This window comes from Taudactylus pleione, unplaced genomic scaffold, assembly GCF_031769625.1.
Source record: "Taudactylus pleione unplaced genomic scaffold, aTauple2 ptg000473l, whole genome shotgun sequence".
NCBI classification, from domain to species: domain Eukaryota; kingdom Metazoa; phylum Chordata; class Amphibia; order Anura; family Myobatrachidae; genus Taudactylus; species Taudactylus pleione.
Genome location: NW_028284875.1, coordinates 7,724,164 through 7,749,228, shown reverse-complemented (window position 1 = coordinate 7,749,228; position 25,065 = coordinate 7,724,164). Strand labels below are relative to the sequence as shown.

Genomic DNA, 25,065 nt, shown 5'->3' with positions numbered 1-25,065 from the left:
CGATCAAGCATATGTGGGTTATGCTGGAAAAAGTCAGAGCCATGAATACGCCACCTGTCAACTTACAGGACTTAAAGGATCTACTGCTAAGGACACCTTCAGTGGTCTTGTGGAGTCCATGCCTCAACGGCTCAGATCTGTTTTGGTAGCACAAGTGGGACCTACACAATATTAGGAAGGTGGTTTGAATGTTAATGGTTGATGGGTGTATACTTATCATACTGTAGAATAAACATTTATGTTGATGAAACATTTGGAATGTTGCAAGCATCAGTGTTCTGTGTACTTAACTGATAATATTTATAGTTATTGTAATTACTGAATTAAATAGATGCAAATTATATGTATTGGATGAAGGTTACAGTAGCTAAGTTGCTCATTATATGTTTTGATCTTTGTTTTCATATTTTTTTTTTAGAATAATTATGTGAAATTATTATTTTTCTTTTCTTGCAGGATTTAAGTTGCCTTTTTGAATTATACTTGGAACCTTTGCAAAATGAAATATTCCTTTCTCAAGATGAGGTAATTAATCATCATCTTAGTGGACATTGTATAGTCCAGATGTTCCCAAACTCAGGACCTCATTCAGAGGCGGTCGGAGGATGCAAGCTGTCGCTCAGAAACTGGGTGGCCACTTGAATCCTGACCGCCCGCCTCTGTTGCGGTCGTTAGGCTGTGGGTTTACACCCACAGCTCTAACGACTGCTAGGGTGATGGTCGCGATGGTCAGAGACCATCGCGGCTTACGACGAGACCCTTGGGTAGGGTCTCACTTGTCATAAGCCCCGGAGAGCTTCTGGCTCTGTCAGAGCCGGAAGCTCTCCACTGACATCACTAGTGTCAGTGGGGCCTCCCCCAAACGGTAGGCGTTCCCATGGGAACGCCTCCGTTTGGGCTGCCACCCCCCCGGCCCGCCTTCCAAACGGGGCGAGCTGTCAATCAACATCGACAGCTCGCCCCCTTTGGAAAGAGACCCGCTACGACCAGCGCTGTCGGTCGTAGCGGGTCTCACGCATGCGCACGAGGGACTTAAAATGGGCATCAAAATACCGACACCTATCTTAATCCCGACGCAGGAACACAGAAGAATGCCAGCTCGAACGAGGTAAGTCCGGGGCACCCTTAGTTCTTGCCGCAGGGGGGGGGGGGGGGGAGGTGTAGGTAGCATAGCGGCTTTAGCGTTAGCTTTTGGGGGGGGAGGGTTAGGGTTAGGCACCAACAGGGAGTGTTAGGCTACAAGAAGGGAGGGTTAGAGGGAGAAGGGGTGAGGGTAAGTATACTTACCCGATCCCTGTTGTGATACCAACCATCGGGATGCTGTTGTCTGTATTTTGACAGGAGGCATCCCAACAGCCAGCTTTTTATACCGATTCCGAACTATATATATCTGCTGGGCTCTTTTTACATCCCCATATACCAATACCACATACCAATATAAGCCTGGCACTTCAAAATAGGCAAACAGGTTCCTTGCTGCGGTGCCCTCCTAGGGTATATGCATCCCAATTAGGGACGTGCAGGCTCAGATAGGTTCGAGTTTGCACATTGAGTTCGGATTTTTCCCTCCAAAAAAACGGAACTCAGAAAGAGGCAAAACGTCATCTTGCATGGACGAACATCATCATTCCTGGACAAAAGTCCAGGAATGATGATGTTCGTCCATGCAAGATGATGATTTGCCTCTTTCTGAGTTCCGTTTTTTTGGAGGGAAAAATCCGAACTCAATGTGCAAACTCGAACCTATCTGAGCCTGCACGTCCCTAATCCCAATATATGGAAACTGGAACCAGGCAGCACTCGGCAGACTTGTCAATAGTATAAATAAATGTCCTTTATTACTGGTCCCAGCGCAAGGTCCGGGGCGTCTGATGGCGGTGTTATTTGTACTGCTGAGTGCCGCCTGGTCACAGTTTGAGTATATTGAAGTGCATGTACCCTAGGAGGGCACCACATCAAGGAACCTGTTTATCTATTTTGGAGTGATGGGCTTATATTGGTGTGTGTATATATAATCTATCTATCTCTACTGTGTCATATATAATCTCTCATAGAATAGTAATTAAAATGTAATCTGTAGTGACTGGTATTTGTGAAGCAGAAGAACAGCTGGAAAGCCATACCAAATACAAATAGCTGGAGATTATATATGGCAAATAGAAATAACAATATACAGCATGCACAAAACATATATAAACAAGCTAGAATATAGAAAGAATCTAATAAAATGAAAGCCTAATATGTGTTTCTTAGAATTACTAGTTGCAACTTGCAACCATTTAGGGAGGGGGGCGATGTGAGGTTGACCATGCTTGGTTTTTGTTTCTCACTTCCACCAAATATGTTATATTAAAGCCTGCAGTTACTATAATCAGTTGCATACTGAAGGTTCATTACATGTTTAAAGATAAGCAGCATAATTGACAGTGAACATAAGATTCAGCAGCTAACAAAGAGGCTGCATATTTTGGCTTTTCATTTGTTAAACTTCGAAACCTAAATGTTATATTGTATTTTAGATGGATTCTCTGTTTGGCAGTCTGCCTGAAATGCTTGATTTCCAGAAGGTATTCCTACAAACTCTGGAAGATGGCATTTCAAGTTCTGCTGACTTTAACATACTTGAAACGCCTTCGCAATTTCGGGTAAGTTTTCTACTGACTGTCATTATGCAGAGCTGCAGAATAATGTAGATGACACATCCTGTCACTGCTAATGTACATGTTATGCAAGCCCTAGCTACTGTATACCGGAAAATTAATAAACAACATAAAGTAGACTGAATTTTTACTCCCATAGCCGGCACAACCACACTGTCGTACTTTCTGAAAATACACAGATGCTTTTTGATTATTGCCACATCCATAGGCAAACTGCATTAGAGTAACATAATGCAAATTGAAAGCACTTTGGCCACCAAATATCCCTACTCTTAGGGTATATTTACTAGAGTATATTTACTAAAGTGCAGGTTTTTAGAAGTGGAGATGTTGCCCATAGCAAACAGATTCTAGCTATTATCTTCTAGAACAGTGATTTTTTTTCAACCTTTTACCAACTCTAGGCACACTACACAAGATTTAAAAATTGCCAAGGCACACCATCCGGCGATGTGACGTGCACGACCCATGAAAAAACAATACTTTGGCCCCCACAGGAACAAAACACACTACATTGGCAACCACAGGAACAAAACAATCACATTTGCTGGCCCCAACAGAAAAAAAAAAAACCCACATTGCTCCCCACAAAAAAAAAAAAATTACATTGGCCCCCCACAGAGAAAACAAAAACACATTGCTCTGCAGAGAAAAAAAAGCAGATTGGTTCACCCCACAGGAATAAAAAAATAAATAAAGTATATAATATATAGCTCCCCACATAATAACAGGAGTTGGCTGGCTTACACAGAAAAACAAAAGAAGACACATTAAAATTACACTCAGAGTGAAGACCCTGTCCTGTCCCTCCAGCTGGTGTTGCTCTTGCCCAGTCACAGCACTAAGTGCAGAGCTGTGAGCGGGAGGGAAGGGCTGGCTGGCCTGTCGGGAAGGACTGGGTGACTGGCGGGGTCGGCAGGCAGGCAAATGCGCTGTGCGTGACCTGTGATGTCACGCCGTTGCGTCTAGGCAGGGCATGGTCCGGGCGCGTCTGAGCCTTCCAGAGGAGCTCAGTGGAAGTGCTACCCAGTCCGTGGCTGCGGCACACTTCACAACCTGCCGCGGCACACCAGTTGAAAACCGCTGTTCTAGAAAATGCTAGATAAATGTTAAGTAGAGTATGATTGGTTGCTATGGGCAGCATCTCCACTTCTAAAAACCTTCACTGTAGTAAATATACCCTCTAGGTGTATGAGGACACATCTGTAGATGCTACACTGTGATTGCTCGGCAAGTACAAACTAGGCTGCCAATAGTTGGTCACAAGTAAGCTTGAATACAATTGAGGATCATCATATTAGCATTGACACATTTAATGAGAATGAAAGTATATTTATATATTCTTTTTCTTTCCAGAAACTGCTTTTCTCTCTTGGTGGTTCATTTCTTTACTATGCCGATCACTTCAAACTATATAGTGGATTCTGTGCAAACCATATAAAAGTGCAAAAAGTACTAGAGAGAGGTAATTTATTGTATCATTTGTCTGCATGCACTAGTTATCCACCTGGTAGATACGTATAAGGTGGTATATCATGGTACATTTGTTTTCTCTACAGCTAGAACAGACCAAGCTTTTAAAGAATTTTTGGATGCCAGAAACCCAACAAAGCAGCATTCTTCTACATTGGAGTCCTACCTTATCAAACCAGTGCAGAGAGTGCTGAAATACCCCCTCCTATTAAGAGAGCTGGTATCTTTAACGGACAATGAAAGTGAAGAGCACTACCACCTGACAGGTACTTTTACTTATATCTATGGCACAGGTTCTCAAACTCGGTCTTCAGGACCCCAAACAGTGCATGTTTTCCAGATATTCTCACAGAATCACAAGTGAAATAATTAGCACCATGGATCTTTTAAAATGTGTCAGTCAGTATTGACTAGACCTGTGCACCTGCTGGGTGACCTGTGAAACGTGAAATGTGTGGGGTCCTGTGGACCGAGTTTGAGAACTACTGGTCTATGGTAAATAGCGGTCACAAGAAAGTTGTATGTACAGTGCTACATTTAACAAGATGATAATGGAGAACAAACTGGATCAAACTTCAAGTCAATGTAAATGTACTGTCATTCAAAGTGTTCTTTGTTAGCAACATTACAATTCAAAATGCCACAATAAGTAAATTCCACCAACGAACGAAGACAAAAAGTATACCCGATTTTAAATAAGATTCAGTCCTACACAATTCCCCATTGTTAGATTATATACTGATGAATAGCTACTGGGTACTTTCAGCAGTAATTAAAAGTACATTATCAATTAAACTTTAAGATTAAACAAACCCCATATAAATGTTCACACTAAATAGACTGTAATCGGACAGTGTATAATATGTATTTTTGAACTATATTGTAAAAGTGCAATTCTTAATTCCTATGCAATCAATATTTGCCAGTTCACTACCTACCTTTTAATAGTATGTGCATTAGTTTACTCCCTACTAATAACACATTATTGTAATAAAAACTCATTGACCATCTCTGATTTACAACAATTAACACACAAATGAATTGGGGTGTGCCAAGTGACATATTTTCAATTCTGACTCATGAGTGGTGCTTACTTATACCCATTTACCACCAAACACCCAGGTCTGACCTGCGCTCTTGGACATAGTTCCAACCCAGGTCAGACCCCGTTTACAAAGCACCTTCGATCCGGGTTATTCCTGGGTCAGCCCCATTCACACTAATCCTGGGAGGTGACTGCTCCACTGCCACCAATCAGTTCATTTTAGACATGAACCAGGTCGGATAACCCGGATCATGTCATTTACACTGCACCATTACCCGGGTCCAACCCTGGTTAGATTCCCAGGTCACTTGACCAGAGTTATTATCAGGGACCCTTTTCCACTAAGCCGCTACCTGGGAAAACCCAGAAATAACAGTGCAACAGTTGCAGCAGTGGAAAAGGGGCATTAGACTTGTATATGACACCTACAGTCACAGACCTAACACATCTTTAAACTGACACATCATGACATAGCTATGCTAATAGATGTCTTCATATTGGGGGTATATAAATAATAGCATTAAATATGTATTACAAATTATTATTTTAAATCTCTTCCTTGCAGAAGAAAATTAAGTTGCTATGAATGTATTTTGAAATCTGCCTAACCAGAATCACTTGGAATGATGCATTGAATTTTATTTTGAAGCAAAGTTGAAATTGGAAGAGGATGCATTAATTTGGCTCTTTCTATTGAGAGAGCCTTCCACAGATATGGCAACATGACCCTTTTATTCAGGGACACATTAATTGTTTCTTTCTATTTCCATTTGTTGTCTTGTTTGGATAATAAAGGTTTAATTGTTGCAGACAGCTTGTTTTAGAAGAGTTAACTGAAACAAAAGGACAATGTGTCCTGAAGAAGAAATAACATGTTAGCATGTCCCATGCCATAACAATACAAGGGAGAAACAAAAATATTAAGAGTAAAGTAACAATCTACAGTGATGAAATTGTGGAGGAATGCAGTTATTGTGCTCAGATTACATCATTGCAAACGGATCTCATTGTGTCATTTGCACACAATGATGGTAATTACATGACAATGGTATAAGACTGTGCTTAGAATAATACCCAGGTGTTCTAAAGAAATGAAATAAGTAACAGTGTTAAATAAGGTGGAATAAAAGAGCCTATTTTAGTTCCTGTTCTAGTTGTGTCACCTTAGACAGATTCACATTTCCAGAAATCTGGACGACCTACATTTTGCATTCAGTTTTCAACTATGGAAAATGTCAGTGGATCACATAGCTATGCCTGATTGGATGATTCTGGCTAGACATAGGTTACATTGTACATTTTCTTTAGCTTCTTTTTCACACAGCAGATGCAGCGAAAAACCAAACAGTCTGCACCAGAAACGCTGGGTTACTAATTTAACCACGCAGGAATTAGCTTTAAATATGTACAAAGTCACAGGTGAAGTACAAATATACCTGATGTGAAAAAGAGCCACGGTGGCAGCATCATGGCTCTTTGTATAGATTCAAACTTTTTCGCCCACAGATGTAACAGTGTCGCATATAAAATTAATCAGTGCAGCCTTGTTAAACGGTTTTGTCCCACTGCAGTGCGACTAAGACGCATATTGCATGGGACATGGAGCGCCGCGAAGGGCTGTTTGGTGCAACTGCAGCAACGGTGTATGAGGACACATCTGTAGTTTGCAAATGTGGAGAATTATTATGTTCGATATCCTGATCTTGGTTGCAAAAGCTGTTTTTCTTTCATTTGTTCATGCTCTAAACATTTTCAGCTAGTTGTTTTGCTCGCTTCTAATTATGCTAAATGTGTTCCATGGTTCAAATGTTTCTGCTCACATTTAGCCCTTATAATTGGTCTGTAACCATTAAAACTGTCTACAACAGAGTGTAGGGGTATACTACTAAAGGTCGATTATAATCGTTTTAAAATCGATCTAAATCAATGTGTTTCTAGGGCTAAATCACACATTTACTAACAGACAAATTTTTTATTCGCTTTTTTAAGTGTTAATACAGATGTGTACACATCTATGCTCCGTACTCTACAAGTCGTGTAGCACATAGCACATGAGCGCCGTGTGACTCTGTAGTGCCGAGCGTCTTTTCCTTTAACTTTTTCCCCTCAAATGCGTGTTATTTGCACAGAGATGTGACTAGGACGCACAAGCTTCTGCTGATTAAAAGAATATGCGGCATGTCTATAGTTTGTGTGCGACTTGCGTTTTATATCTGCATGCATACTACGTTAGTGTGAGCGGCTGTGACACTGTAATGTAGCATTTCGCATGCAGATACACCTGCAGTTGCACACAGAACATAGGCATGCTGCATATAATTTTAATCCGCAGAAGTTGCATGTGCAACCTATTTGCATCACTTTGCGAATAAGATGTAGTTTAAGAGTAAAAGTCGCATGAAAAAAAAGCTCAGCGCTACCGAGTCATGGCATGGCGCGACTAGAAGGGCTGTTTAAGGCGCAAGGAGGCTAGATGTACGAGGACACATTTGTAAATGTATCATATAGAATATCGCTTGTTGGTAAATGAGGCCCTGTATTTCCTATATGTGTGGAATATATATATTTTTATTTAAGTTTAATGTATTAGCTTTCTTCACTATCTCCTGTGTATGGAATCCGAGCGGCCAATAGTGTGGTGGTTTTAAAAAAACACATGAAAATTGTCACTTATACAGGGAATATTTGGTATGCTGTATCTGTACTTGCTGTATATTTAAATACAAATATCTATTTTGTTAGAATCTACTTGACCTATGTTTAGAGTCTGCAGAGTTTCATAAGCATGTTTGATCCAGCAGAATGTTGAATTAATGAATAATATAATACAGAACAAAATACAAATGTATGATTTCTAACTTTGCAGAAGCATTAAAGGCTATGGAAAAAGTAGCCAGTCATATAAATGAAATGCAGAAAATCTATGAAGACTATGGAACAGTGTTTGATCAGCTAGTGGCAGAGCAGAGTGGAACGGAGAAAGAGGTAAGATGAGGCAAATAAGTTTTATATTGTTTTTTTTTTTTTTTTTTTACTGGGAATGCATCATAAGAGTGTTAATAAAAAATGTCTTACATAATTTCAGGTCACAGAGCTTTCCATGGGAGAACTTTTAGTGTATTCTACAGTCACCTGGTTAAATATCTTCCCTTCTCTTGGCAAAACAAGAAGGGAGCTAGAGCTAACGGTGTTTGGTAAGTGTTGTAACATATCATTAGGCGGACAAGCTCTCTTAAGCAGTGTTGGGTGAGAGATTTGGTATGGGGAAGAAGGAAGGAGGGGGTTTTTGAGGAAAGGGGCAGCCTGATGGCGTGAGTGGTCCCAAACTCACGTAGTACTTCTGTAGATAATATACAGTGCCTTGCAAAAGTATTCACCCCCCTTGACTTTTTACCTTTTTTGTTACATTACAACCTGTAATTTTATTTATTTTTTTAATCGTTATTTTGTGCAGATCCATCACATTAAATTGTCTAATTTGGTGAAGTGAAATGAGAAAAATATATATAAAAAAAGAATCTTTATAAATAAAATTCTGAAAATTGGCATGTGCATATGTAAATACCCGCTTTGCTATGAAGCCCCTCCAATGTTCTGGTGCAACCAATTACCTTCAGAAGTCACATAATTAGTGAAATGAAGTCCACCTGTGTGAAATCTATGTCTCACATGATCTGTCAGTATAAACACACCTTTTCTGAAAGGCCCCAGAGGCTGCAACAGCACTAAGCAAGAGGCATCACACCATGAAGACCAAGGAGCTCTTCAAACAAGTCAGGGACAAAGTTGTTGAGAAGTACAATTCTGGGTTGGGTTATAAAAAAAATATCCAAATCTTTGATGATCCCCCGGAGCACCATCAAATCCATCATCATCAAATGGAAAGACCATGGTACCACAACAAACCTGAAAAGAGAGGACCGCCCACCAAAACTCGCAGACCGGGCAAGGAGGGTATTAATTAGAGAGGCAGCACAGAGACCAAAGGTAACCCTGAAGGAACTGCAGAGTTCCACAGCAGAGATTAGTGTATACGTGCATGTGACCACAATAAGCCGTACACTCTATAGATGTGGGCTTTATGGAAGAGTGGCCAGAAAAAAGCCATTACTTAGTGATAAAAATACGAAGACACGATTTGAGTTTGCCAGAAGGCATGTGGGCGACTCCCCAAATGTATGGAGGAAGGTGCTCTGGTCAGATGAGACTAAAATTTAACTTTTCGGCCACCAAGGAAAACGCTATGTCTGGCGCAAACCCAACACATCCCATCACCCCAAGAACACCATCCCCACAGTGAAACATGGTGGTGGCAGCATCATGCTGTGGGGATGTTTTTCAGCCGCAGGGACTGGGAAACTGATTAGAGTTGAGGGAAAGATGGATGGTGCTAAATACAGGGATATTCTTGAGCAAAACCTGTTTCAGTCTGCCTGTGATTTGAGACTGGGACGGAGGTTCACCTTCCAGCAGGACAATGACCCGAAGCATACTGCTAAAGCAACACTCCAGTGGTTTAAGGGGAAACATTTAAATGTGTTGGAATGACCTAGTCAAAGCCCAGATCTCAATCCAATTGAGAATCTGTGGTCAGACTTGAAGATTGCTGTTCACAAGCGGAAACCATCCAACATGAAGGAGCTGGAGCAGTTTTGCCTTGAGGAATGGGCATAAATCCCAAAGTCTGTTAATTTAGGGATTTAGTCTGAGAGTTATACCACCACTTCACTAATAGGATATCAGGTGAAGCATCGCACATATATCCTTTTTACTTTACCTGCATATTCACTACAAGAATGCTACTTAGTAGAATAAGACCTCCAGAGTTTGACCAATCAAAATCCAATAGGGGACACACCCATCCCTCCTGATTGGCTTTTTTCCACACAAAACACTGGAACCTACAGTACCATTGTATCCTTGACAAAGGCCTCTGAGAAGGCTGAAATGCGTTGGACATCCTGGACATACCTATTCTATCATCTCCCACCACCACATAACATCCAATCCCATCAGTCTCCTTGGTAACCCGACAGAGTGGAGCGCTGCTGAGTACGCTGAGCCTGGAGCCCGCAACATCACTGGACCCGGAAGTCTCGCGGCCAAGCAGCGTGGAGTGAGCTTCCCAGCAGCGCATGGACGGTGCGTTCCAACACACAGGGACACAGGACATCGGGATTAAATACATCGATCCAGCATCCAGAGTCCACTAGGAGGTGGATGAAAAGGAAGCTGAGGGTGAGTCTAATGCACCTGGGGGATACGGGACGCCGCCCCACCAGACATGACCCACACACCTTGCGTATCATTATATAGTATTGACTGAGCTACATAAACTATAATAACTTTGTTTCATTCTCCATTCATTAATTTATCCCATGCACATACAGAACTATCTGTTCACCTTAAGTATATACCATATATATTAATTATAATGTGTGTCAGTGCACATCAGATTGAAGCACTGTGACTCCATTCTGTAATGCATAATAAAGTGCACATTATGTTTCATAACACCCATCTACGTCCATTATTGCAATTATAAGCTTATCCACATCAGCATTATAACCAATGACTGTATAACAGCACACTCAGCAAGAGTGTACTCGTGTACTCACTCATTCACACCCATATGAGGGTGGGTGCATTGGTGGCCTTGCACATATATATTCACGTACGTGTTTATATGTGTACACAGGTGTTGTAACATACTTGTCTAACTCGCCATAGTGTATCTATATCCTGCTGCTAACCAATTGGTAAATGCTGTGTGTTGACTGGTAGTTATCCCCTGATAACGGCACAGTTAACAGGGATTTCTTTTAGGGTATCAGGAGACCTGAAACTGAAATCCCTAATAATCGGGGCTAATTGAATCCGGGTCGATGATCAATTGGCACCCGTCAGTTAAGATTCAGAATTTAATCCCGTCCATATTTGCAAATGTTTGAAAATATTCATTGTAGAGTTTGGTAGACCATAGCTATCATCACAACATTATTTATCTATCTTTTTTTCATTATAAATGCTAACTTTTAATATTCATCAATATGGCATAGCCTTTACACTTACGCTTTCCATACGTTGTTGTGGCCAACACGCATGTGGTGGGCAAGCCTTATACCACCATCAAATGCTTATATTCAGCCATAGTACATACTTCACCTATAGAGACCTTCAAATATACACACTCTGACCCATGCTAGTCTGTGCAGTGCTTTCAGCTCTCCCACAAAGGCTGAGTTTTCAGGGAGGAGTAGATTATACACGGCTGTGTGAGAATCTTTTACCGTTGTTACTTGTTCCCCTAGGGATTGTAATTTCTAGTATCCCCTAGCATGATTATTTACTTCACACTTTGCACTAAACTATGTACCTCTCAATACTAATTCTGACCCTAACATTTTAATATATACCTCAGAAAAGTAAATTTTTGTTTTGTTGAAATATCGCCTAAATGTCCCCAATAAAATAGTACTTTTTCTTCTCCTTTTAGCTTACATATAATATTTTACGCTGCGGGAGCACCGCCACTTTTTTATTCTTTTGTACCAAGATCTTTTCCTTTTGGCTGCAATTATACCCAACAATGTGGTTAATTGACAACCATTTGTTAAACCCTTTCTAGTGCAGAAATCGATCCCCCTTGTTCTTGTATATAGTAACCTATCCCTATCAAGCTCTAAACATTGAGCGGACTATGAGCTTCTCATATTGTAATTAATTATTCAATGATTTAAAATAAAAATTGACAAATTTTACCTAATGTCTGTTACTAGTCCACATGCTAACCATAAATCAGAACTTTAGCCAAAGATCTTATCAAACCTTGGCCGTACCCCTAAGGCAGTGTAATTTCTTCTTCGGGTTCCATATGGTCCACAGGATCTACCTTTTTTGTATGTAGTTGGATCACATCCAATGCACAAAACAGCAAAGCTTAGGAGCTCCCAGCATGCACTGGTCCTCCTCCCTATATATCCCGCCAACAGACATGTTTGGTGCACGGCAAGCCAGTTGCAGCAGGACTGCCTATGCAGTCCTAAGCATTTTTCTTTTATGATTGACCTGATTTTTCAAAACTATAGCGGTACCAACTACCGGTAATGACGCTGTACTGCGACTGTCTACCGACACCGAAACACCAGCACCGCTATATGCCCTGAGGTTCTCAGCAGGCTTCAGCGGCTTAACACTGAGGTCCGGGACTGCAGTCTGGTCACTGAGATGTCAGGTAAGCAGTTCCTCTCGAGGAATCATGCATGAAGCAGTCCCTTGCCTCCGGTGTTGAGACGCGTCGGAGGCAGCTGCAGGTGGAGGTCTCGTCTAACGTGTCCTCACTAAGACGGCCGGGGACGGGTAGTAAGACGCACTAGTCAACGTCTTGCTACTGTGAGGTCAGCGTACACGGCCGTCAAAATCGCAGCCATGGGGAGATGGGCGCTCCTCCCCTCCAGACGTGAACTTCCGGGTATGGATTCCTGCATCTGGTTTGCTATAATTGACCACCTCGCCTGTGTGAGACGTGCGCAGTTTAGCATTGGTTCCGTGCACTGCGGTAGCGGTTGGTCTCAGAGGTTTGGTCTGACTCTCTACCTACATCTCCCTTGAGTTTGGCACATAGCGCACTCTATATCCTACCATATCCTACCATCACCCCGCCAGGGCTGGTCAGTTGATTCAGAGTCCATATTGCTTTAGCAAATGTGAGTATTCATGCATTGCATGTGACTATAAATGCTAGCTGCTGTGTTTATTCTGCCTGTTTTCTCAAAACGGTCAGTTATATCTATCACTGTTTCTCCTCATCCCTCTGAAAGGTGTGTGGGCTGTTTTCAATGATAAAAGTCACATTGCATTTATACTGTATACCTTATACCATTTATAAATTGTTTCATGTCTAAAGGTAAGGGTGAGAAGGATGAACTGCCAGTGCTAAGATCATGTAAGTCCTGTGCTGCAGGCTTGTCTAAGCAGGTTGTTAACTAGGATAGATTGTGTGGTACTGTTGTAACAGCTACCTTGGATCTCCGGTACACCTGCACCGGCAATAGAGCCACCTCACTGGCCGCTGGGTCTCAGATTTTGTCGCACTTAGTGGACAAAGCTGCAGAAGCACAGGCTCCGGCTGCAGTGCCTCATGCTATGGGGTGTTCACAGCATTTGTGTCCTATGTCCCCCATGAATTCTGTTGGGTTTATTCTACTGCTCACTCTAGCAGAGTAGTGAAACAGGGGCATAGGAGTGCTGCACGCCAACCCATGGCCTTTTTAGAGTCTGATTCAGCCTCCTCATCAGACTCCGATCTCAGAGTTCTGGGTCTGTCTCAGTGAAAGAAGACCATCAGTCTCTTGTAGGGATGTCCCTCTCTGCTAAGAGTGGTTAGATCTGTCCTCAGTAGAGGAAAGAGGAGGTTTTACTGACATCTAGGGATCCAGTCTTTAGACATCAGAAGGTGACTAAGGATTATTTTCCTCAGTCTGGACAACTGACAAATTTTATGTCTGAAGCATGAGTACTCCTGGTAAGCATTTCCATTCTACAAGGAATATAACCTCTCGGTACTAATTTGCACCAGGAGGGTGTAACAAGTGGGAGTTCCCCCGACGATAGAGGCTCATATGACAAGATGATCAGAAGCACTACGTTACCCAGTCCTGCAGCATCCTCTTTAAAAGAGGTTACAGATAGAAAAATTGACAATTATTTGAAATCAATGTTTTCATTATTTCGAGCTATTACCAGACCAGCTACAGCTGTAGCCTGGGTGGCCAAGGCTATGGAGGATTGGACAAAGTCTCTGGAGGATACTATATCTATGCAAACAGAGAGCAGCAGTCTCTACTCAGCCAGATGCAAGAAACAGCTGTGTATACGGGGGGAGCTGTTATTGACGCAGGTATTCTGGCTTCTAGGGTCTCGGCAAGCCCAAAGATCCCTCTCGCTAAAGACCTGGAAGGCAGATGCAGGGTCCAGAAAGGCTCTAGAATCTTTGCCTTTTGTGGGAAGATGACATGACTTCTTTGGCAATACAGAGGTCTATGTCTACCTCGTCATCTTGATCCTTTCGTCCTTATGGTAGGACAAGGAAACAAGGCTTCTTGCGGCCAGTCGCAAGATGGTGTCGCTGCGATTCAATTTTAAACTGATCTTGTCTCGGCCAATAATCTAGTTTCGACAGTCCACCCTTTGATAGCGAACATGCTATCACAATCTGAACTTAATTTAATTTAGGCTTACATTTATATATTATTTAGTGTTATTATGGGATGGCACAAGGTGGTTCTTAATCCATCAATAATGTGTCTCTGGTTGGGGACATAAAACTACTATTATACGCACACCGCGGATCTTGGAAGATCATGTGAAAGGTGTGGGGATGCACCAGTCTTATAAAAGCAGTCTTGAAGGGGAATTGAGACTTTACATTATCTGAGGTGTTTTAAAAATAACATTTCAATAATAAATTTTTATGCATGGTTAAATATAATACATTAAATGATGGTATTTCCTAGCTCAGGGTTGTAATGCAGTTCTGTATTTACCTCGGTATTCATACTGGCCACTATCATAATTTAATTCTTTCGTTTTACTCTATTTTTACATTTTCCACACTTCAACACAATAGGAACACACCGGACGCATATGCCAATTTTTATGATGACAATCAGTATAAGGACTAAGAATTTGCCTATGCTGGCGATCACTTCCTGGACCCATTCCCCTAGACCTGGGAACCATTTCACTGGGTTCAGCCATGAAACCCATCCTTCTATCTTCTCCCCTACTTCAGCCACTGAAGCGTTATGGTTCTTGCGAAATTCCCACTTTAGCTGCAGAATTTCATCCATCTTCCGGTCTATCACCTCCTTAGGGTCGCTGGTATCATTGGTGACATAGGTGCAACATTTTACTCCAAATTGGGTGGCTAACATTATGCAATACCCTCCAGTAACAGCAGTTAAATAATTCAACACTAGCCTGTGTTGCACCAGTTGTTTCTTGTATGCTTGCAATTCTCTCCCTGTATACCTGAATGTGTCATCATACATCTCGGTGATATTATCTATCAATTTAGCAAGTTCCTGAATATATCTAAAATTTAATGTACCCCAAGTAATTCTGGTGGGATCCAGTGCGACTAAAACTTGAAAGCCAGTTGTCTCACTAATTAACTGAGCGGCTTTATGCACATCACCAGGTATCATTTCTCTTGCCTCTGTGTTCATATTGCGTGTGAAGATATGGTGATGGTGTGTTTTTATGTATACCAAGCATTTCAACATGTGTGAGGGTCATAACTTCTAGAAGTATTCTTCCCAAATAACATAACAATTACAATACTAAAATTGGTCAGACACTCCCCTGATTGGCATTGCACTCCTCCTGACTCCACTCCATCAGCACTGCCATCAGCTCCCATTTCCTCAATCGGTTCTCCATCACAGACACTGAGTATCCCCAAACAAATCATCACGACAAAAACTCTGGAAAAAAGAACTAGGATGACCACAGCTGACCACTCCATTGCTGGAAGCACTGATCTACACATTTCTTTAGCTCAGATATCTCACCGTCACCTTTTTAATCCTTCCGGCACAATCTCGCAATCGACAGGTCCACGTTATTGGTCTTGTCTCCGCCTTGTTTCTCCACCGGTTGGTTAACCTCCCTATAGTGAGTGGAATGGACCCACGTATCTTCCTCTGCCACCCTTTGAGGATGTTGTATCGTCAGATACAGACCTTTCCACCGATCAGTCAAACAATCTGAGCTAAAAAAAAAATTTGGATCATAACAAATTCTCCAGGTTTGACATCATGACAGCTTGCATTAAATATGTTGGTTAATAACACTTTAAATTTCTGTTATTTGCATTCATCTTCGTGAGACCCTGTACAGTAACCTCATTATCATGGTTTCACATGAGGCTACCTGTTTGAACAGTATCTCAAAGGGGGGCAAAAGAAAAAGACAGTCTGGGATAATCTTCTAAAGAAAAAGACAGTCTGGGATAATCTTAGTGTTGTTACCCATCACCTTACACATGTTCTTGGAAACGTCACCTGTAAAATAAGTCTCCCTATCATTTTTAATAATTCTAGGGATATAGTATCTGCATACAAGTTCCTGCAATTAAATCTTGTTATTAATAGCTACTGCTCTAAATAATGTCTGGGCCACTGGGTTGGATAGTATTCCGAGTAGTCGACCTCAGCTTGGCATGGCTGCCGTTTATCCTTAGCAATCTTGTGTCCTATGAGTGGGAGATAAAGCACAACAGTTTAATATCATTTAAACATGACCTAAAATACAACAATAAATCGTCCACTTTTTACATTAGAACAGATACATTGGCAGGTTGAAAAGATTGTAAACAGTCATATAAGACCTGGGAGAAGATATACTGGGGTTACCTATGAACCCGTGGGAAACTCGTGTTCCTGTGTGGTGTTCTTTACTTTGCAGTACTTACGTGTCCCACTTGGTGACAGTTAAAACATAATTTTGAACGGGGTGGATGAAAAGATTGTTGTGGGATTTGAGCAAGAGGGAAAGGTGGTGGGTATGGGTAAGGATAGGGAGGGTAAGGATATTGTGGGGGATATGAGTATGGGACCTGTGGTTGTGTATGATATGTGGGGTAAGGATGTGTTTGCTGTGGTGTGGGATTGGTGAGGACGTGTAATTGTTCAGGTGCAGGTGTGTCGGTTGGCTGTGATGTTATTGTCATTCCTTCCAGAGCTTGGATACTGACAGCCATTAGTTTTTCACTCTGGGTCTCTCTCTTCTTTGTGATATTTTTTATCATGTTCTATGGTAGACTCTATGAGGTTATCTATTGTAAGTCCTCTCCAGCCAGGCTGTGAGGTCTGAGCCCGAGTCTTTAAGTAGCCTCTCAGACCGTCCATGAGTACCGTGACTATCATTCCCTTGTGGTGAGTGCTATCTTTAATATCTTCTATCCCAGTGTACTGGGTGATAGCCTGCAGAGCCCGATCGCAATAATCCTCTGCAGATTAACTCTCCTTTTGCTTAATTGTGAAAATTTTGTTCCAGTTAACTACTACTGGAAAATATATACCCAATTGAGTTACAATGCGGGAAGCTTGGTTTACTTGGTCTCTTAAGGGAACGTCACCATCCAATACACAATAAATTTTGTCACGTCGGTATTGCGTGGCAGACAGGCCCTTAACACCACACGCCAATCTTTATTAGTTGGCTCATGAGAACTACCCAAATTTCTCAAAAATCTTTGACATTTGGCTAGTTCCTTTTTGGGATTGGGGAAATAATTTATGATGGAATTTAGTTCTGCTCTTGTCCAGGGACAATGCATTACTACTTCCCTCGTGGGCACTACACCGTTCGCATCTGCATTTCCATTCGGAACAGTTATCGTCCGAATGGGATGCAGACCGGTAGCGTTGCTACCTCTGACCTGGTTACCTAGCTGGGGGTTTAATCTGCTGCTGCTACGTATGGTATTAACAACTTCCTCTATGGGTGCAGAGTGTGTTAACACTTCCCTTGCTGTTACCGATGGAGATGGCGGCACCACCCGTGAGTGTGGTGATGCAGCATCTATCATTTGCACAGCATGGGAAATGGCAGACATTACAATAGGTTCATCATCCACATCATAAACATTTTCTTTATGGTTGTTTAAGAGAGGGTACAAATTGCTTGTTACATTTTTATGGGTATTTTTGGTAACTGTACTTGCACCTCCATCCACATAAGGTGGGGGAGGTGAGCGTGAACTGCTGGCAATACTCTCCACAACGCTACCTTGCCGCACGTGCATGCCATTTTGCGGCTCGCCCGTATTGCAATTTAGCGTCGCGGATGTATTTTCTGGTAATGCGCTCGCGACGCTGGTTTGCGTCGCTTGCACATTTTTAAGCCACGCATCCCCTTCATGCTGCCACAATTTTAAACATTCACAATATTAAACCTTTTTCTCTCGGGAGCGCATCAGACTGATGTGATCCCAGACATTATTTATTTAATACATCCTTATCAAAACTACCAATTCTGGGAAATGGTCTAACACTCTTCCTCGTCATATTAAACCATAAATCACAATACCTTATTGCATAAGTACCGTACTTAGTATGCATAATACAATGGGCCGATCCGATCGGCGCCTCCATTAGCAGCACATCATTGTCTAACATCTCTACTGTTTGCATGGCTCCCATTCTGGGACAAAATCCTACGCTTTTCAATAAAGATTTAAACTGGTGAAAGACAATCAAGATACTTTCACTTACCTGTGGATGATTTAAGTCGGCGGCACCCACACACCTGGATAAGATTTGAAAAAGGCAACTTCCACACCCGGATAAGTTTTAGTAAGGCAACTTCCACACCTATGAGAGTTTATATGTCGGCTACTCCCACGCACCTCTCTACAACAAAGACAACATGTACACCTGCTATTGTGTATAAAATGATAAAGCTACTTACTGAGCGGCTAGACTAACCCTTCACCTAGCCCTTAAGGATCATACGATACCCTTAACTTTGTTCTACAAATATTCACTGTTACACACTTTTTTCCTGCGCAGAAAAATACACGTTAACCCAGATATTGGTAATAATTAAAAAAATGTAAACCTCAATGGCTTTGTTCAAACACGTGGCAACACAACCGGAAGTACGTATACACTATTGTGCGACCAGTCGCATACACAATAATGCGATGACCACACAACCGTATGACAACTTTTTAGCTGCGTACGCAAAAGTGCGTCTTTACTGTGCGCAAAACTGCGACTCAGCCGCGTATTCAATACTGCGGCACCCCTTTTAAACGTTAGGTTCTATCAACAAAGGAAAACAAACTTTTTCCTTTCTTGTCCCTGGATTCTAGTCCGCTTCCTTTGCTCACACGAAAACGGATAGCGATTTTTCAGCACAAAGTGGTTGCAGGAAAACCCTGCATGTGGCCACTCCACCCTTTGCTGAGATATCGATAGCCGTATGTGCCGTGTGAGTAGGTAAGTGACTTCACTCGACGAGCCCCCATCTGACGATATTAAAATGAACCTCTATATACCCCTGCCTGAACCTTCTAAAATCCTTCCTATAAACCTCTAAGGATGACGCTAATTTGCGTACGCAGTCATACAATAAATAGAGACTCCAGACTCAGAACATGTGGTTCCGAAGCACAAAGTATTATTCAAGTAAAAGTGCAGTCAGTTACACGCTATGATCTGTGTACAATTTAGCGCAAAGGAATTATACAGACCCAATACATTATACATACGCAGCGCCTCTGGACCAGATCCCGGCCTTCAGAAAGAAAACCTCCGTCAATCAGCATTCAGCAAGAAGACTAAAGACCCAGTGTTTGAGCACACATGTTTATACCCCCCCAGAATAGACATGACAATAGAGAAGTTTCTTGCTTATGCCATTGGTTCCCATGGGAGAAGCATATGTTACAGTGCATTTAACAGGCTGGTTCAAATAGACTCGCCCAGCCTCTAACAACTGAGGGTCTTTTCCCTCCCGCCTGCCCATGCTGCATCCTAACAGTTGTTACTAAAATATACATTTTGTTGCTTGTAGTCTCTGCGGTCCAAAAGTTGGGAATGCATGATGCGATCTCCACACCGATAGTACCGGAATTCTGTTGAAAGAGTACGCATCAGTTCGAAACCAAACACGGCTGTCTTAACATGTATAGAACCTTAGTTATCAAATATCTTTATTTCTCAGCATTTAAACTAACTGAACCAACTTAACTCATATACTTTACATATTCACACATAAGGTTTAATAAGCTTTAATGTGTGAGTATTCGGGGTTTGATATAAAGACGTATTAATGTGTGTATGAGGAAGGGTGCACTTAACTCTCACTAAGTGAACATCTTAGCAGTGTGACATGCTGAGCCAGATAGTTCCACATGCCCACTCTGTCAGCAGTCCCCCCCACCTGTCCCAGGCTTCAAAAGAAAAACTCTTTATTCTCCCAGTCTCTTGTGTGAAATGCAAATAGCCCAGCTACGAGACAGACCTAAGATGACACTCTTGTCTTTGAAATCATGTCATTGCAGGAAGCCTGCTAATGTAAGGTGTGTATTCTAGCCGGATCACCTGTAGTGAGAGCAGACACTGTCCAGGGAGCTTACCTACACAAGCTAGTTGTCACTTGGCCACTTGCTCTATTCAGCTAATGCAATTTTGGCATACTGTAAAGCCATTTCTGAAATATATATCCTTTATAATACGTAAAGTAATGAAATGGGCTTTTGGTGAATCGCCGTAACCTATGGCGATGGGCACAGATGCATTCACATGATGCTAATAGTATTATCGCCACATGTACTAGTTGAGTTTATCTAAAATGGCGCTTAGGCGGCCATTTCGCAAAATGGCGTCTTGCAGCCAGTCGCAAGATGGTGTTGCTGCAATTCAATTTTAAACTGATCTTGTCTCAGCCAATAATCTAGTTTCGACAATATATAAATATATATATATATATATATATATATATATATAATATTATAGAGCACATGGAACGCCCGGCATATATATTGAAGCTTTGAGTAGTGCACAAAGCACTGATACAGGCGCAGGCCTGTCCAGGTTCAGTCAGACAGCAGTGGCCTACATCAATCATCAATGGGGGCACACGAAGTCCAGCGGCCATGAAGGAAGTGGCAACGATTCTGCTGTGGGCAGAAGGCCATCTTCCAGCAATCTTGGCAATATTCATCCCTGGAGTTCGCAACTGGGAAGTGGACTTCTTAAGTCACCAGGACATGCACGCCAGAGAATGGGTTCTTCATCCGGATGTGTTCCAACCTCTTGTGAGATTACCACAACATCCCCAGTTACGGGTCCAGAACAAGGGTCCCCTCAGACGCCTTCGTGAATGCTCTAGCGGTGAGATGGAACTTCAGGTGGCCATACCTGTTTCCTCCAATCTCCCTCCTCTCAAGAGTCATCAGAAAGTTCAAGCAGGAGGGTGGCAGGATGATACTAATAGCCCCTGTCTGGCCAGGAGGCATTGGTTCACCGATCTGGTGTGTCTATCCATAGACAGTCCACTTCCACCATCTCTAAGACAGGATCTGCTAATGCAGGGTCCTGGTCTTTACCAGGATTTACCTCGGCTGGCTTTGACAGCATGGCTCTTGAGGCTTCCATCTTAAAAGCCAGGGGTTTTTCCTCTTATGTGATTCAGACTATGCTGAGAGCAAAGGAAGCCTGCTTCTGCTCGCATCTATCACAGAATTTGGCATTCATTCTTTCTTTGGTATTCCCATAGAAAATATGACCCTAAGATTTTCAAGGTATCAAAAGTACTTGGGTTTCTGCAGACTGGATTAGACTTCGTCTGGCTACCTTGAGAGTCCAAGTTTCTGCTTTGACAGTTTGGTTCCAGTGCAAGATTGCCCCTCTGCCGGATGTTACATTCTTTCAGGGGGTTCTTCGGCTGCAACCTCCATTTCTCCCACCGGTGGCACCGTGGGATTTGTCGTTGGTTCTCAGGGCATTGCAATATCCTCCCTTTGAACCCTTGGGTAAGGTGGACTTGAGATGGTGGACTGCGAAGACACTTTCTTCTCGCCATCTCTTTTTTGACTGTTGTCCATATTTGATCTTTCATCAAAATAGAACTGTCCTCCTTACCAAGGCGGGCTACCTCCCAAAGGTTGTTCCCGCCCGACCTTTAAGGCTTCAGACCTGTCTACAGGCGAAGCTTCCTTGGATGTGGTTAGAGTACTTCGTATTTACATACGACTAGTTCCATCAGGAAATCAGATTCTCTCTTTGTGTTATATGGATTTCACAAACTAGGTTGGCCAACAAACAGGCTCGCTGGCTTTGTATGACTAATTCTCTAGTCTATACACAGGCTCTTCTCCCTGTTCCTAACAAGGTGAAAGCACATTCCACTCGGTCTGTTGGACCATCGTGGGTGGTAAGACGTGGCACCTCGGCTGAACAGCTTTGCAAGGCAGTCGCTTGATCTTCCATTAATAAGTTATCAAGCTTTATGCTTTTGATACGTTTGCCTCCAGGATGTTTCCTTGGGTCGGCGGATTCTCCTGTCTGCGCAGGAGCGTCCCCACCCTTAAGGGAACTGCTCTAGGACGTCCCCAAGGTAGATCCTGTGGACCCTCTGGAAGCCGAAGAAGAATTACAGAATTATGGTACAACATACTTTGATAATTCCATAGGGTCCACAGGGTACCCACGCTGATGCACCTGGCCTCAGTTGGGATCTGTTCTTTAGCCTTTTTTTTCCAGAGATTCCATCTTCATATGTAGTGTTTCTTGTGGAAATTGTACTTCCTTCTCCGCTCTGTCTCTTGCCGTTAGGCTTGGTTACAAACTGAATGCCTGTGGCTGGGGGCGGAGTATTTAGGGAGGAGGACCAGTGCGTGCTGGGAGCTCCAAAGCTTTGCTGTTTGGTGCATTGGATGTGATCCAAGTACATACCCCAAGGTAGATCCTGTGGACCCTATGGACCTCGAAGAAAAGGAATTATAGTATGTTATACCATAATTCTGTATTTTTCAATTTACCCACTAACCCATAACTCCACATGCCTTGGTTCATCATGTGTTATCTGCCAAACTTATTCAAACACTACACTATGAGCACTCTGCATGCATAAGCCCTAAAAGTAAATTAACTAAGATTTGGTGAATAATTAGGTTTAGAAAAGTAGTAGATGAACAAATCTCTCTCAAGGGTTTTAAGAAATAAAACTTGCCAACATAACTCAAAAGTTAGATATTCTTGATTTGTTGCTCTATTCTAAGTATTTGTAATAATGATTCGCTTATGGTGTTGACCGTTTAAAAATGTGCAATAATGTAGATTAGCTCATACCTTTCAAGATTGAAGTGCTATCTTAACTATTTTATTGTGCTTTTTATTGTAACTGCAAAATAGATTGTATCACAATCCCAAAAAAAAAAATATATATATATATATATATATATATATATATAATGTATTTTTTTATTTTATTTCAAAATTGATGTTGTGACTCAACTGATCTATTAAGTTGCAAGACAATTTGCACTTATGAAAGTCATTTAGTGCTATAACAAATGTTAAATTAATGTTTGTGCATCAAAACTGGTATTGTTTCAAGTACACAAGTATTATGAAAAGCATTTTGTTTGAGAGAAACTCTTTAAATTTCTTTGTTGTACAATATTTATTTTGCACAACAAAATCTAAGATGTAAATTTCTTAATCCATTTAGAAGAGAACAAAACTATTAGCAAATGACATCGCAGAACGATAATAAAATGTGAAATATAGACTTCCAACAGAAGGCCTAGTATAAATGTCTCCTAATAAAATAGTGATCCTAAGAATGAAGGGAGCATCACAATTACATTGATTATGATATATGTTCTAATGAAGATTTTTGTTAATGTATACCTAAATATGACCCTTTTGTGCCTGATTTTGTTTTGTAGTGTTTAGAAGGGCAATCATCTTGGTGCACAAAGAAAACTTCAAGCTAAAAAAGAAAACTGTAAGTACTAACTTGAAAAGCTCTGTTACATACACATAGCAAGTACTACATATTTAATATAATTTCTAAGATGTCTAAAGCCAATTTATTATCTTTTCAGTATATGAAACATATTTTGTACATTGTAAATAAATACTCTGTGCAGCGTAATCAAATATAAATGTATATACAAAGCACATGTGCCCAATGCATGTTACTACCAATATACAGATGTGTCCTTATACAGCTAGCCTCAATATGCCATACTGCCAAGACGCTCCGAGAAATGTAGCGTAACTTTAAATTTTGTGTCTTACACGATTTGCAGATGCAGCATAACACCACTCAAAGTTTACATGGACGCCAGGCTGCGACTTTAACCACACACAAATTAGTTTTAAAAGTTACAAAGTCTCAGATGATACACATGTGAGAAAAATACAGGTACAGGTTCAGACTCGGTCGCACACAGATATACAAATGTTGAACATGAAATTGATCAGTGCAGGCTAGCAAAGTCTCCAGTTGTTTAATTTATGCAAATAAGATGCACATTTTGAGCAAAAAAAGCCTGCCGGTGTGGCTGAGTCACGACTGAAGCCAGTGTATGAGGACACATCTGTAAGGTGCATAAGTTATAAGGGAGGGTATAATTGTCTTTTAACAGCACTGGCAGCATACAGTACATGTCATTTCTTAAAACACAGTTTGGAAATGATGGTGACGGGAGGGGGATTAGCAAAACGCCCTTGGTGGGTGAAGAAAGCGTGGAATGAAAACAGGCAGTACGGTGTGTAGGCGGTGCGAACAAATGTATCAGTTGGTATTAGATCTGCAGGAAAAATAGGCTGCAGATTAAGATGACAGCATTTTACAGACACTAGTTTTACATTCAATCAATTTTATCTTTTTTATGTTAAGTTCCTGGAAGTGAAGTTGAGCTTGCTGTATATTTTACAAAACTAACTTAATGTTCCATAATCAAAACGCAAATGTAGTTATGGATAAAATCTTGCAGAAGTCCCATTGTCACCTTCATTAATCTACAGTAACAAACAAAATGTACAAAACTTTTTTTTTTTTTAAATGTTATATATATATATATATATATATATATATATATATATATAACAAATCTAGCTCAGACAGCTGAAGCAAATCAAACCACATAAGACAAGAGAGTAAGAAGGAAACCCACAGTGCTACGACACTGTAGGTTGTCTTCAAATTAACAAATTTATTTGTATGTGCTATTTCCAGTGTGTGCAGCCATATTGATTATGCAGTATGCACCCTGTACTCATGTCATCCGACCCATGAATATGCTGTTATGTAACACTGAGCAGTGCAAAGCTACATTTTGTTCTGGGACAATGAGAA

The 25,065-nt window shown here is 41.4% G+C and overlaps 1 protein-coding gene across 3 annotated transcripts in view; it reads left to right on the top strand.

Annotated features, from left to right (window-relative positions):
* TIAM2 (TIAM Rac1 associated GEF 2) overlaps nucleotides 1-25,065 on the top strand; it is a 176,142-nt gene that overhangs the window by 133,215 nt on the left and 17,862 nt on the right. For all 3 annotated transcript variants that reach the window (XM_088448965.1, XM_088448967.1, XM_088448966.1), the window contains 7 exons: nucleotides 457-525; nucleotides 2,520-2,645; nucleotides 4,017-4,125; nucleotides 4,220-4,399; nucleotides 8,045-8,163; nucleotides 8,264-8,372; nucleotides 23,648-23,706. In XM_088448965.1, the coding sequence (XP_088305091.1) occupies nucleotides 457-525; nucleotides 2,520-2,645; nucleotides 4,017-4,125; nucleotides 4,220-4,399; nucleotides 8,045-8,163; nucleotides 8,264-8,372; nucleotides 23,648-23,706 (771 nt within the window). The remainder of the gene's footprint in view (nucleotides 1-456; nucleotides 526-2,519; nucleotides 2,646-4,016; nucleotides 4,126-4,219; nucleotides 4,400-8,044; nucleotides 8,164-8,263; nucleotides 8,373-23,647; nucleotides 23,707-25,065) is intronic.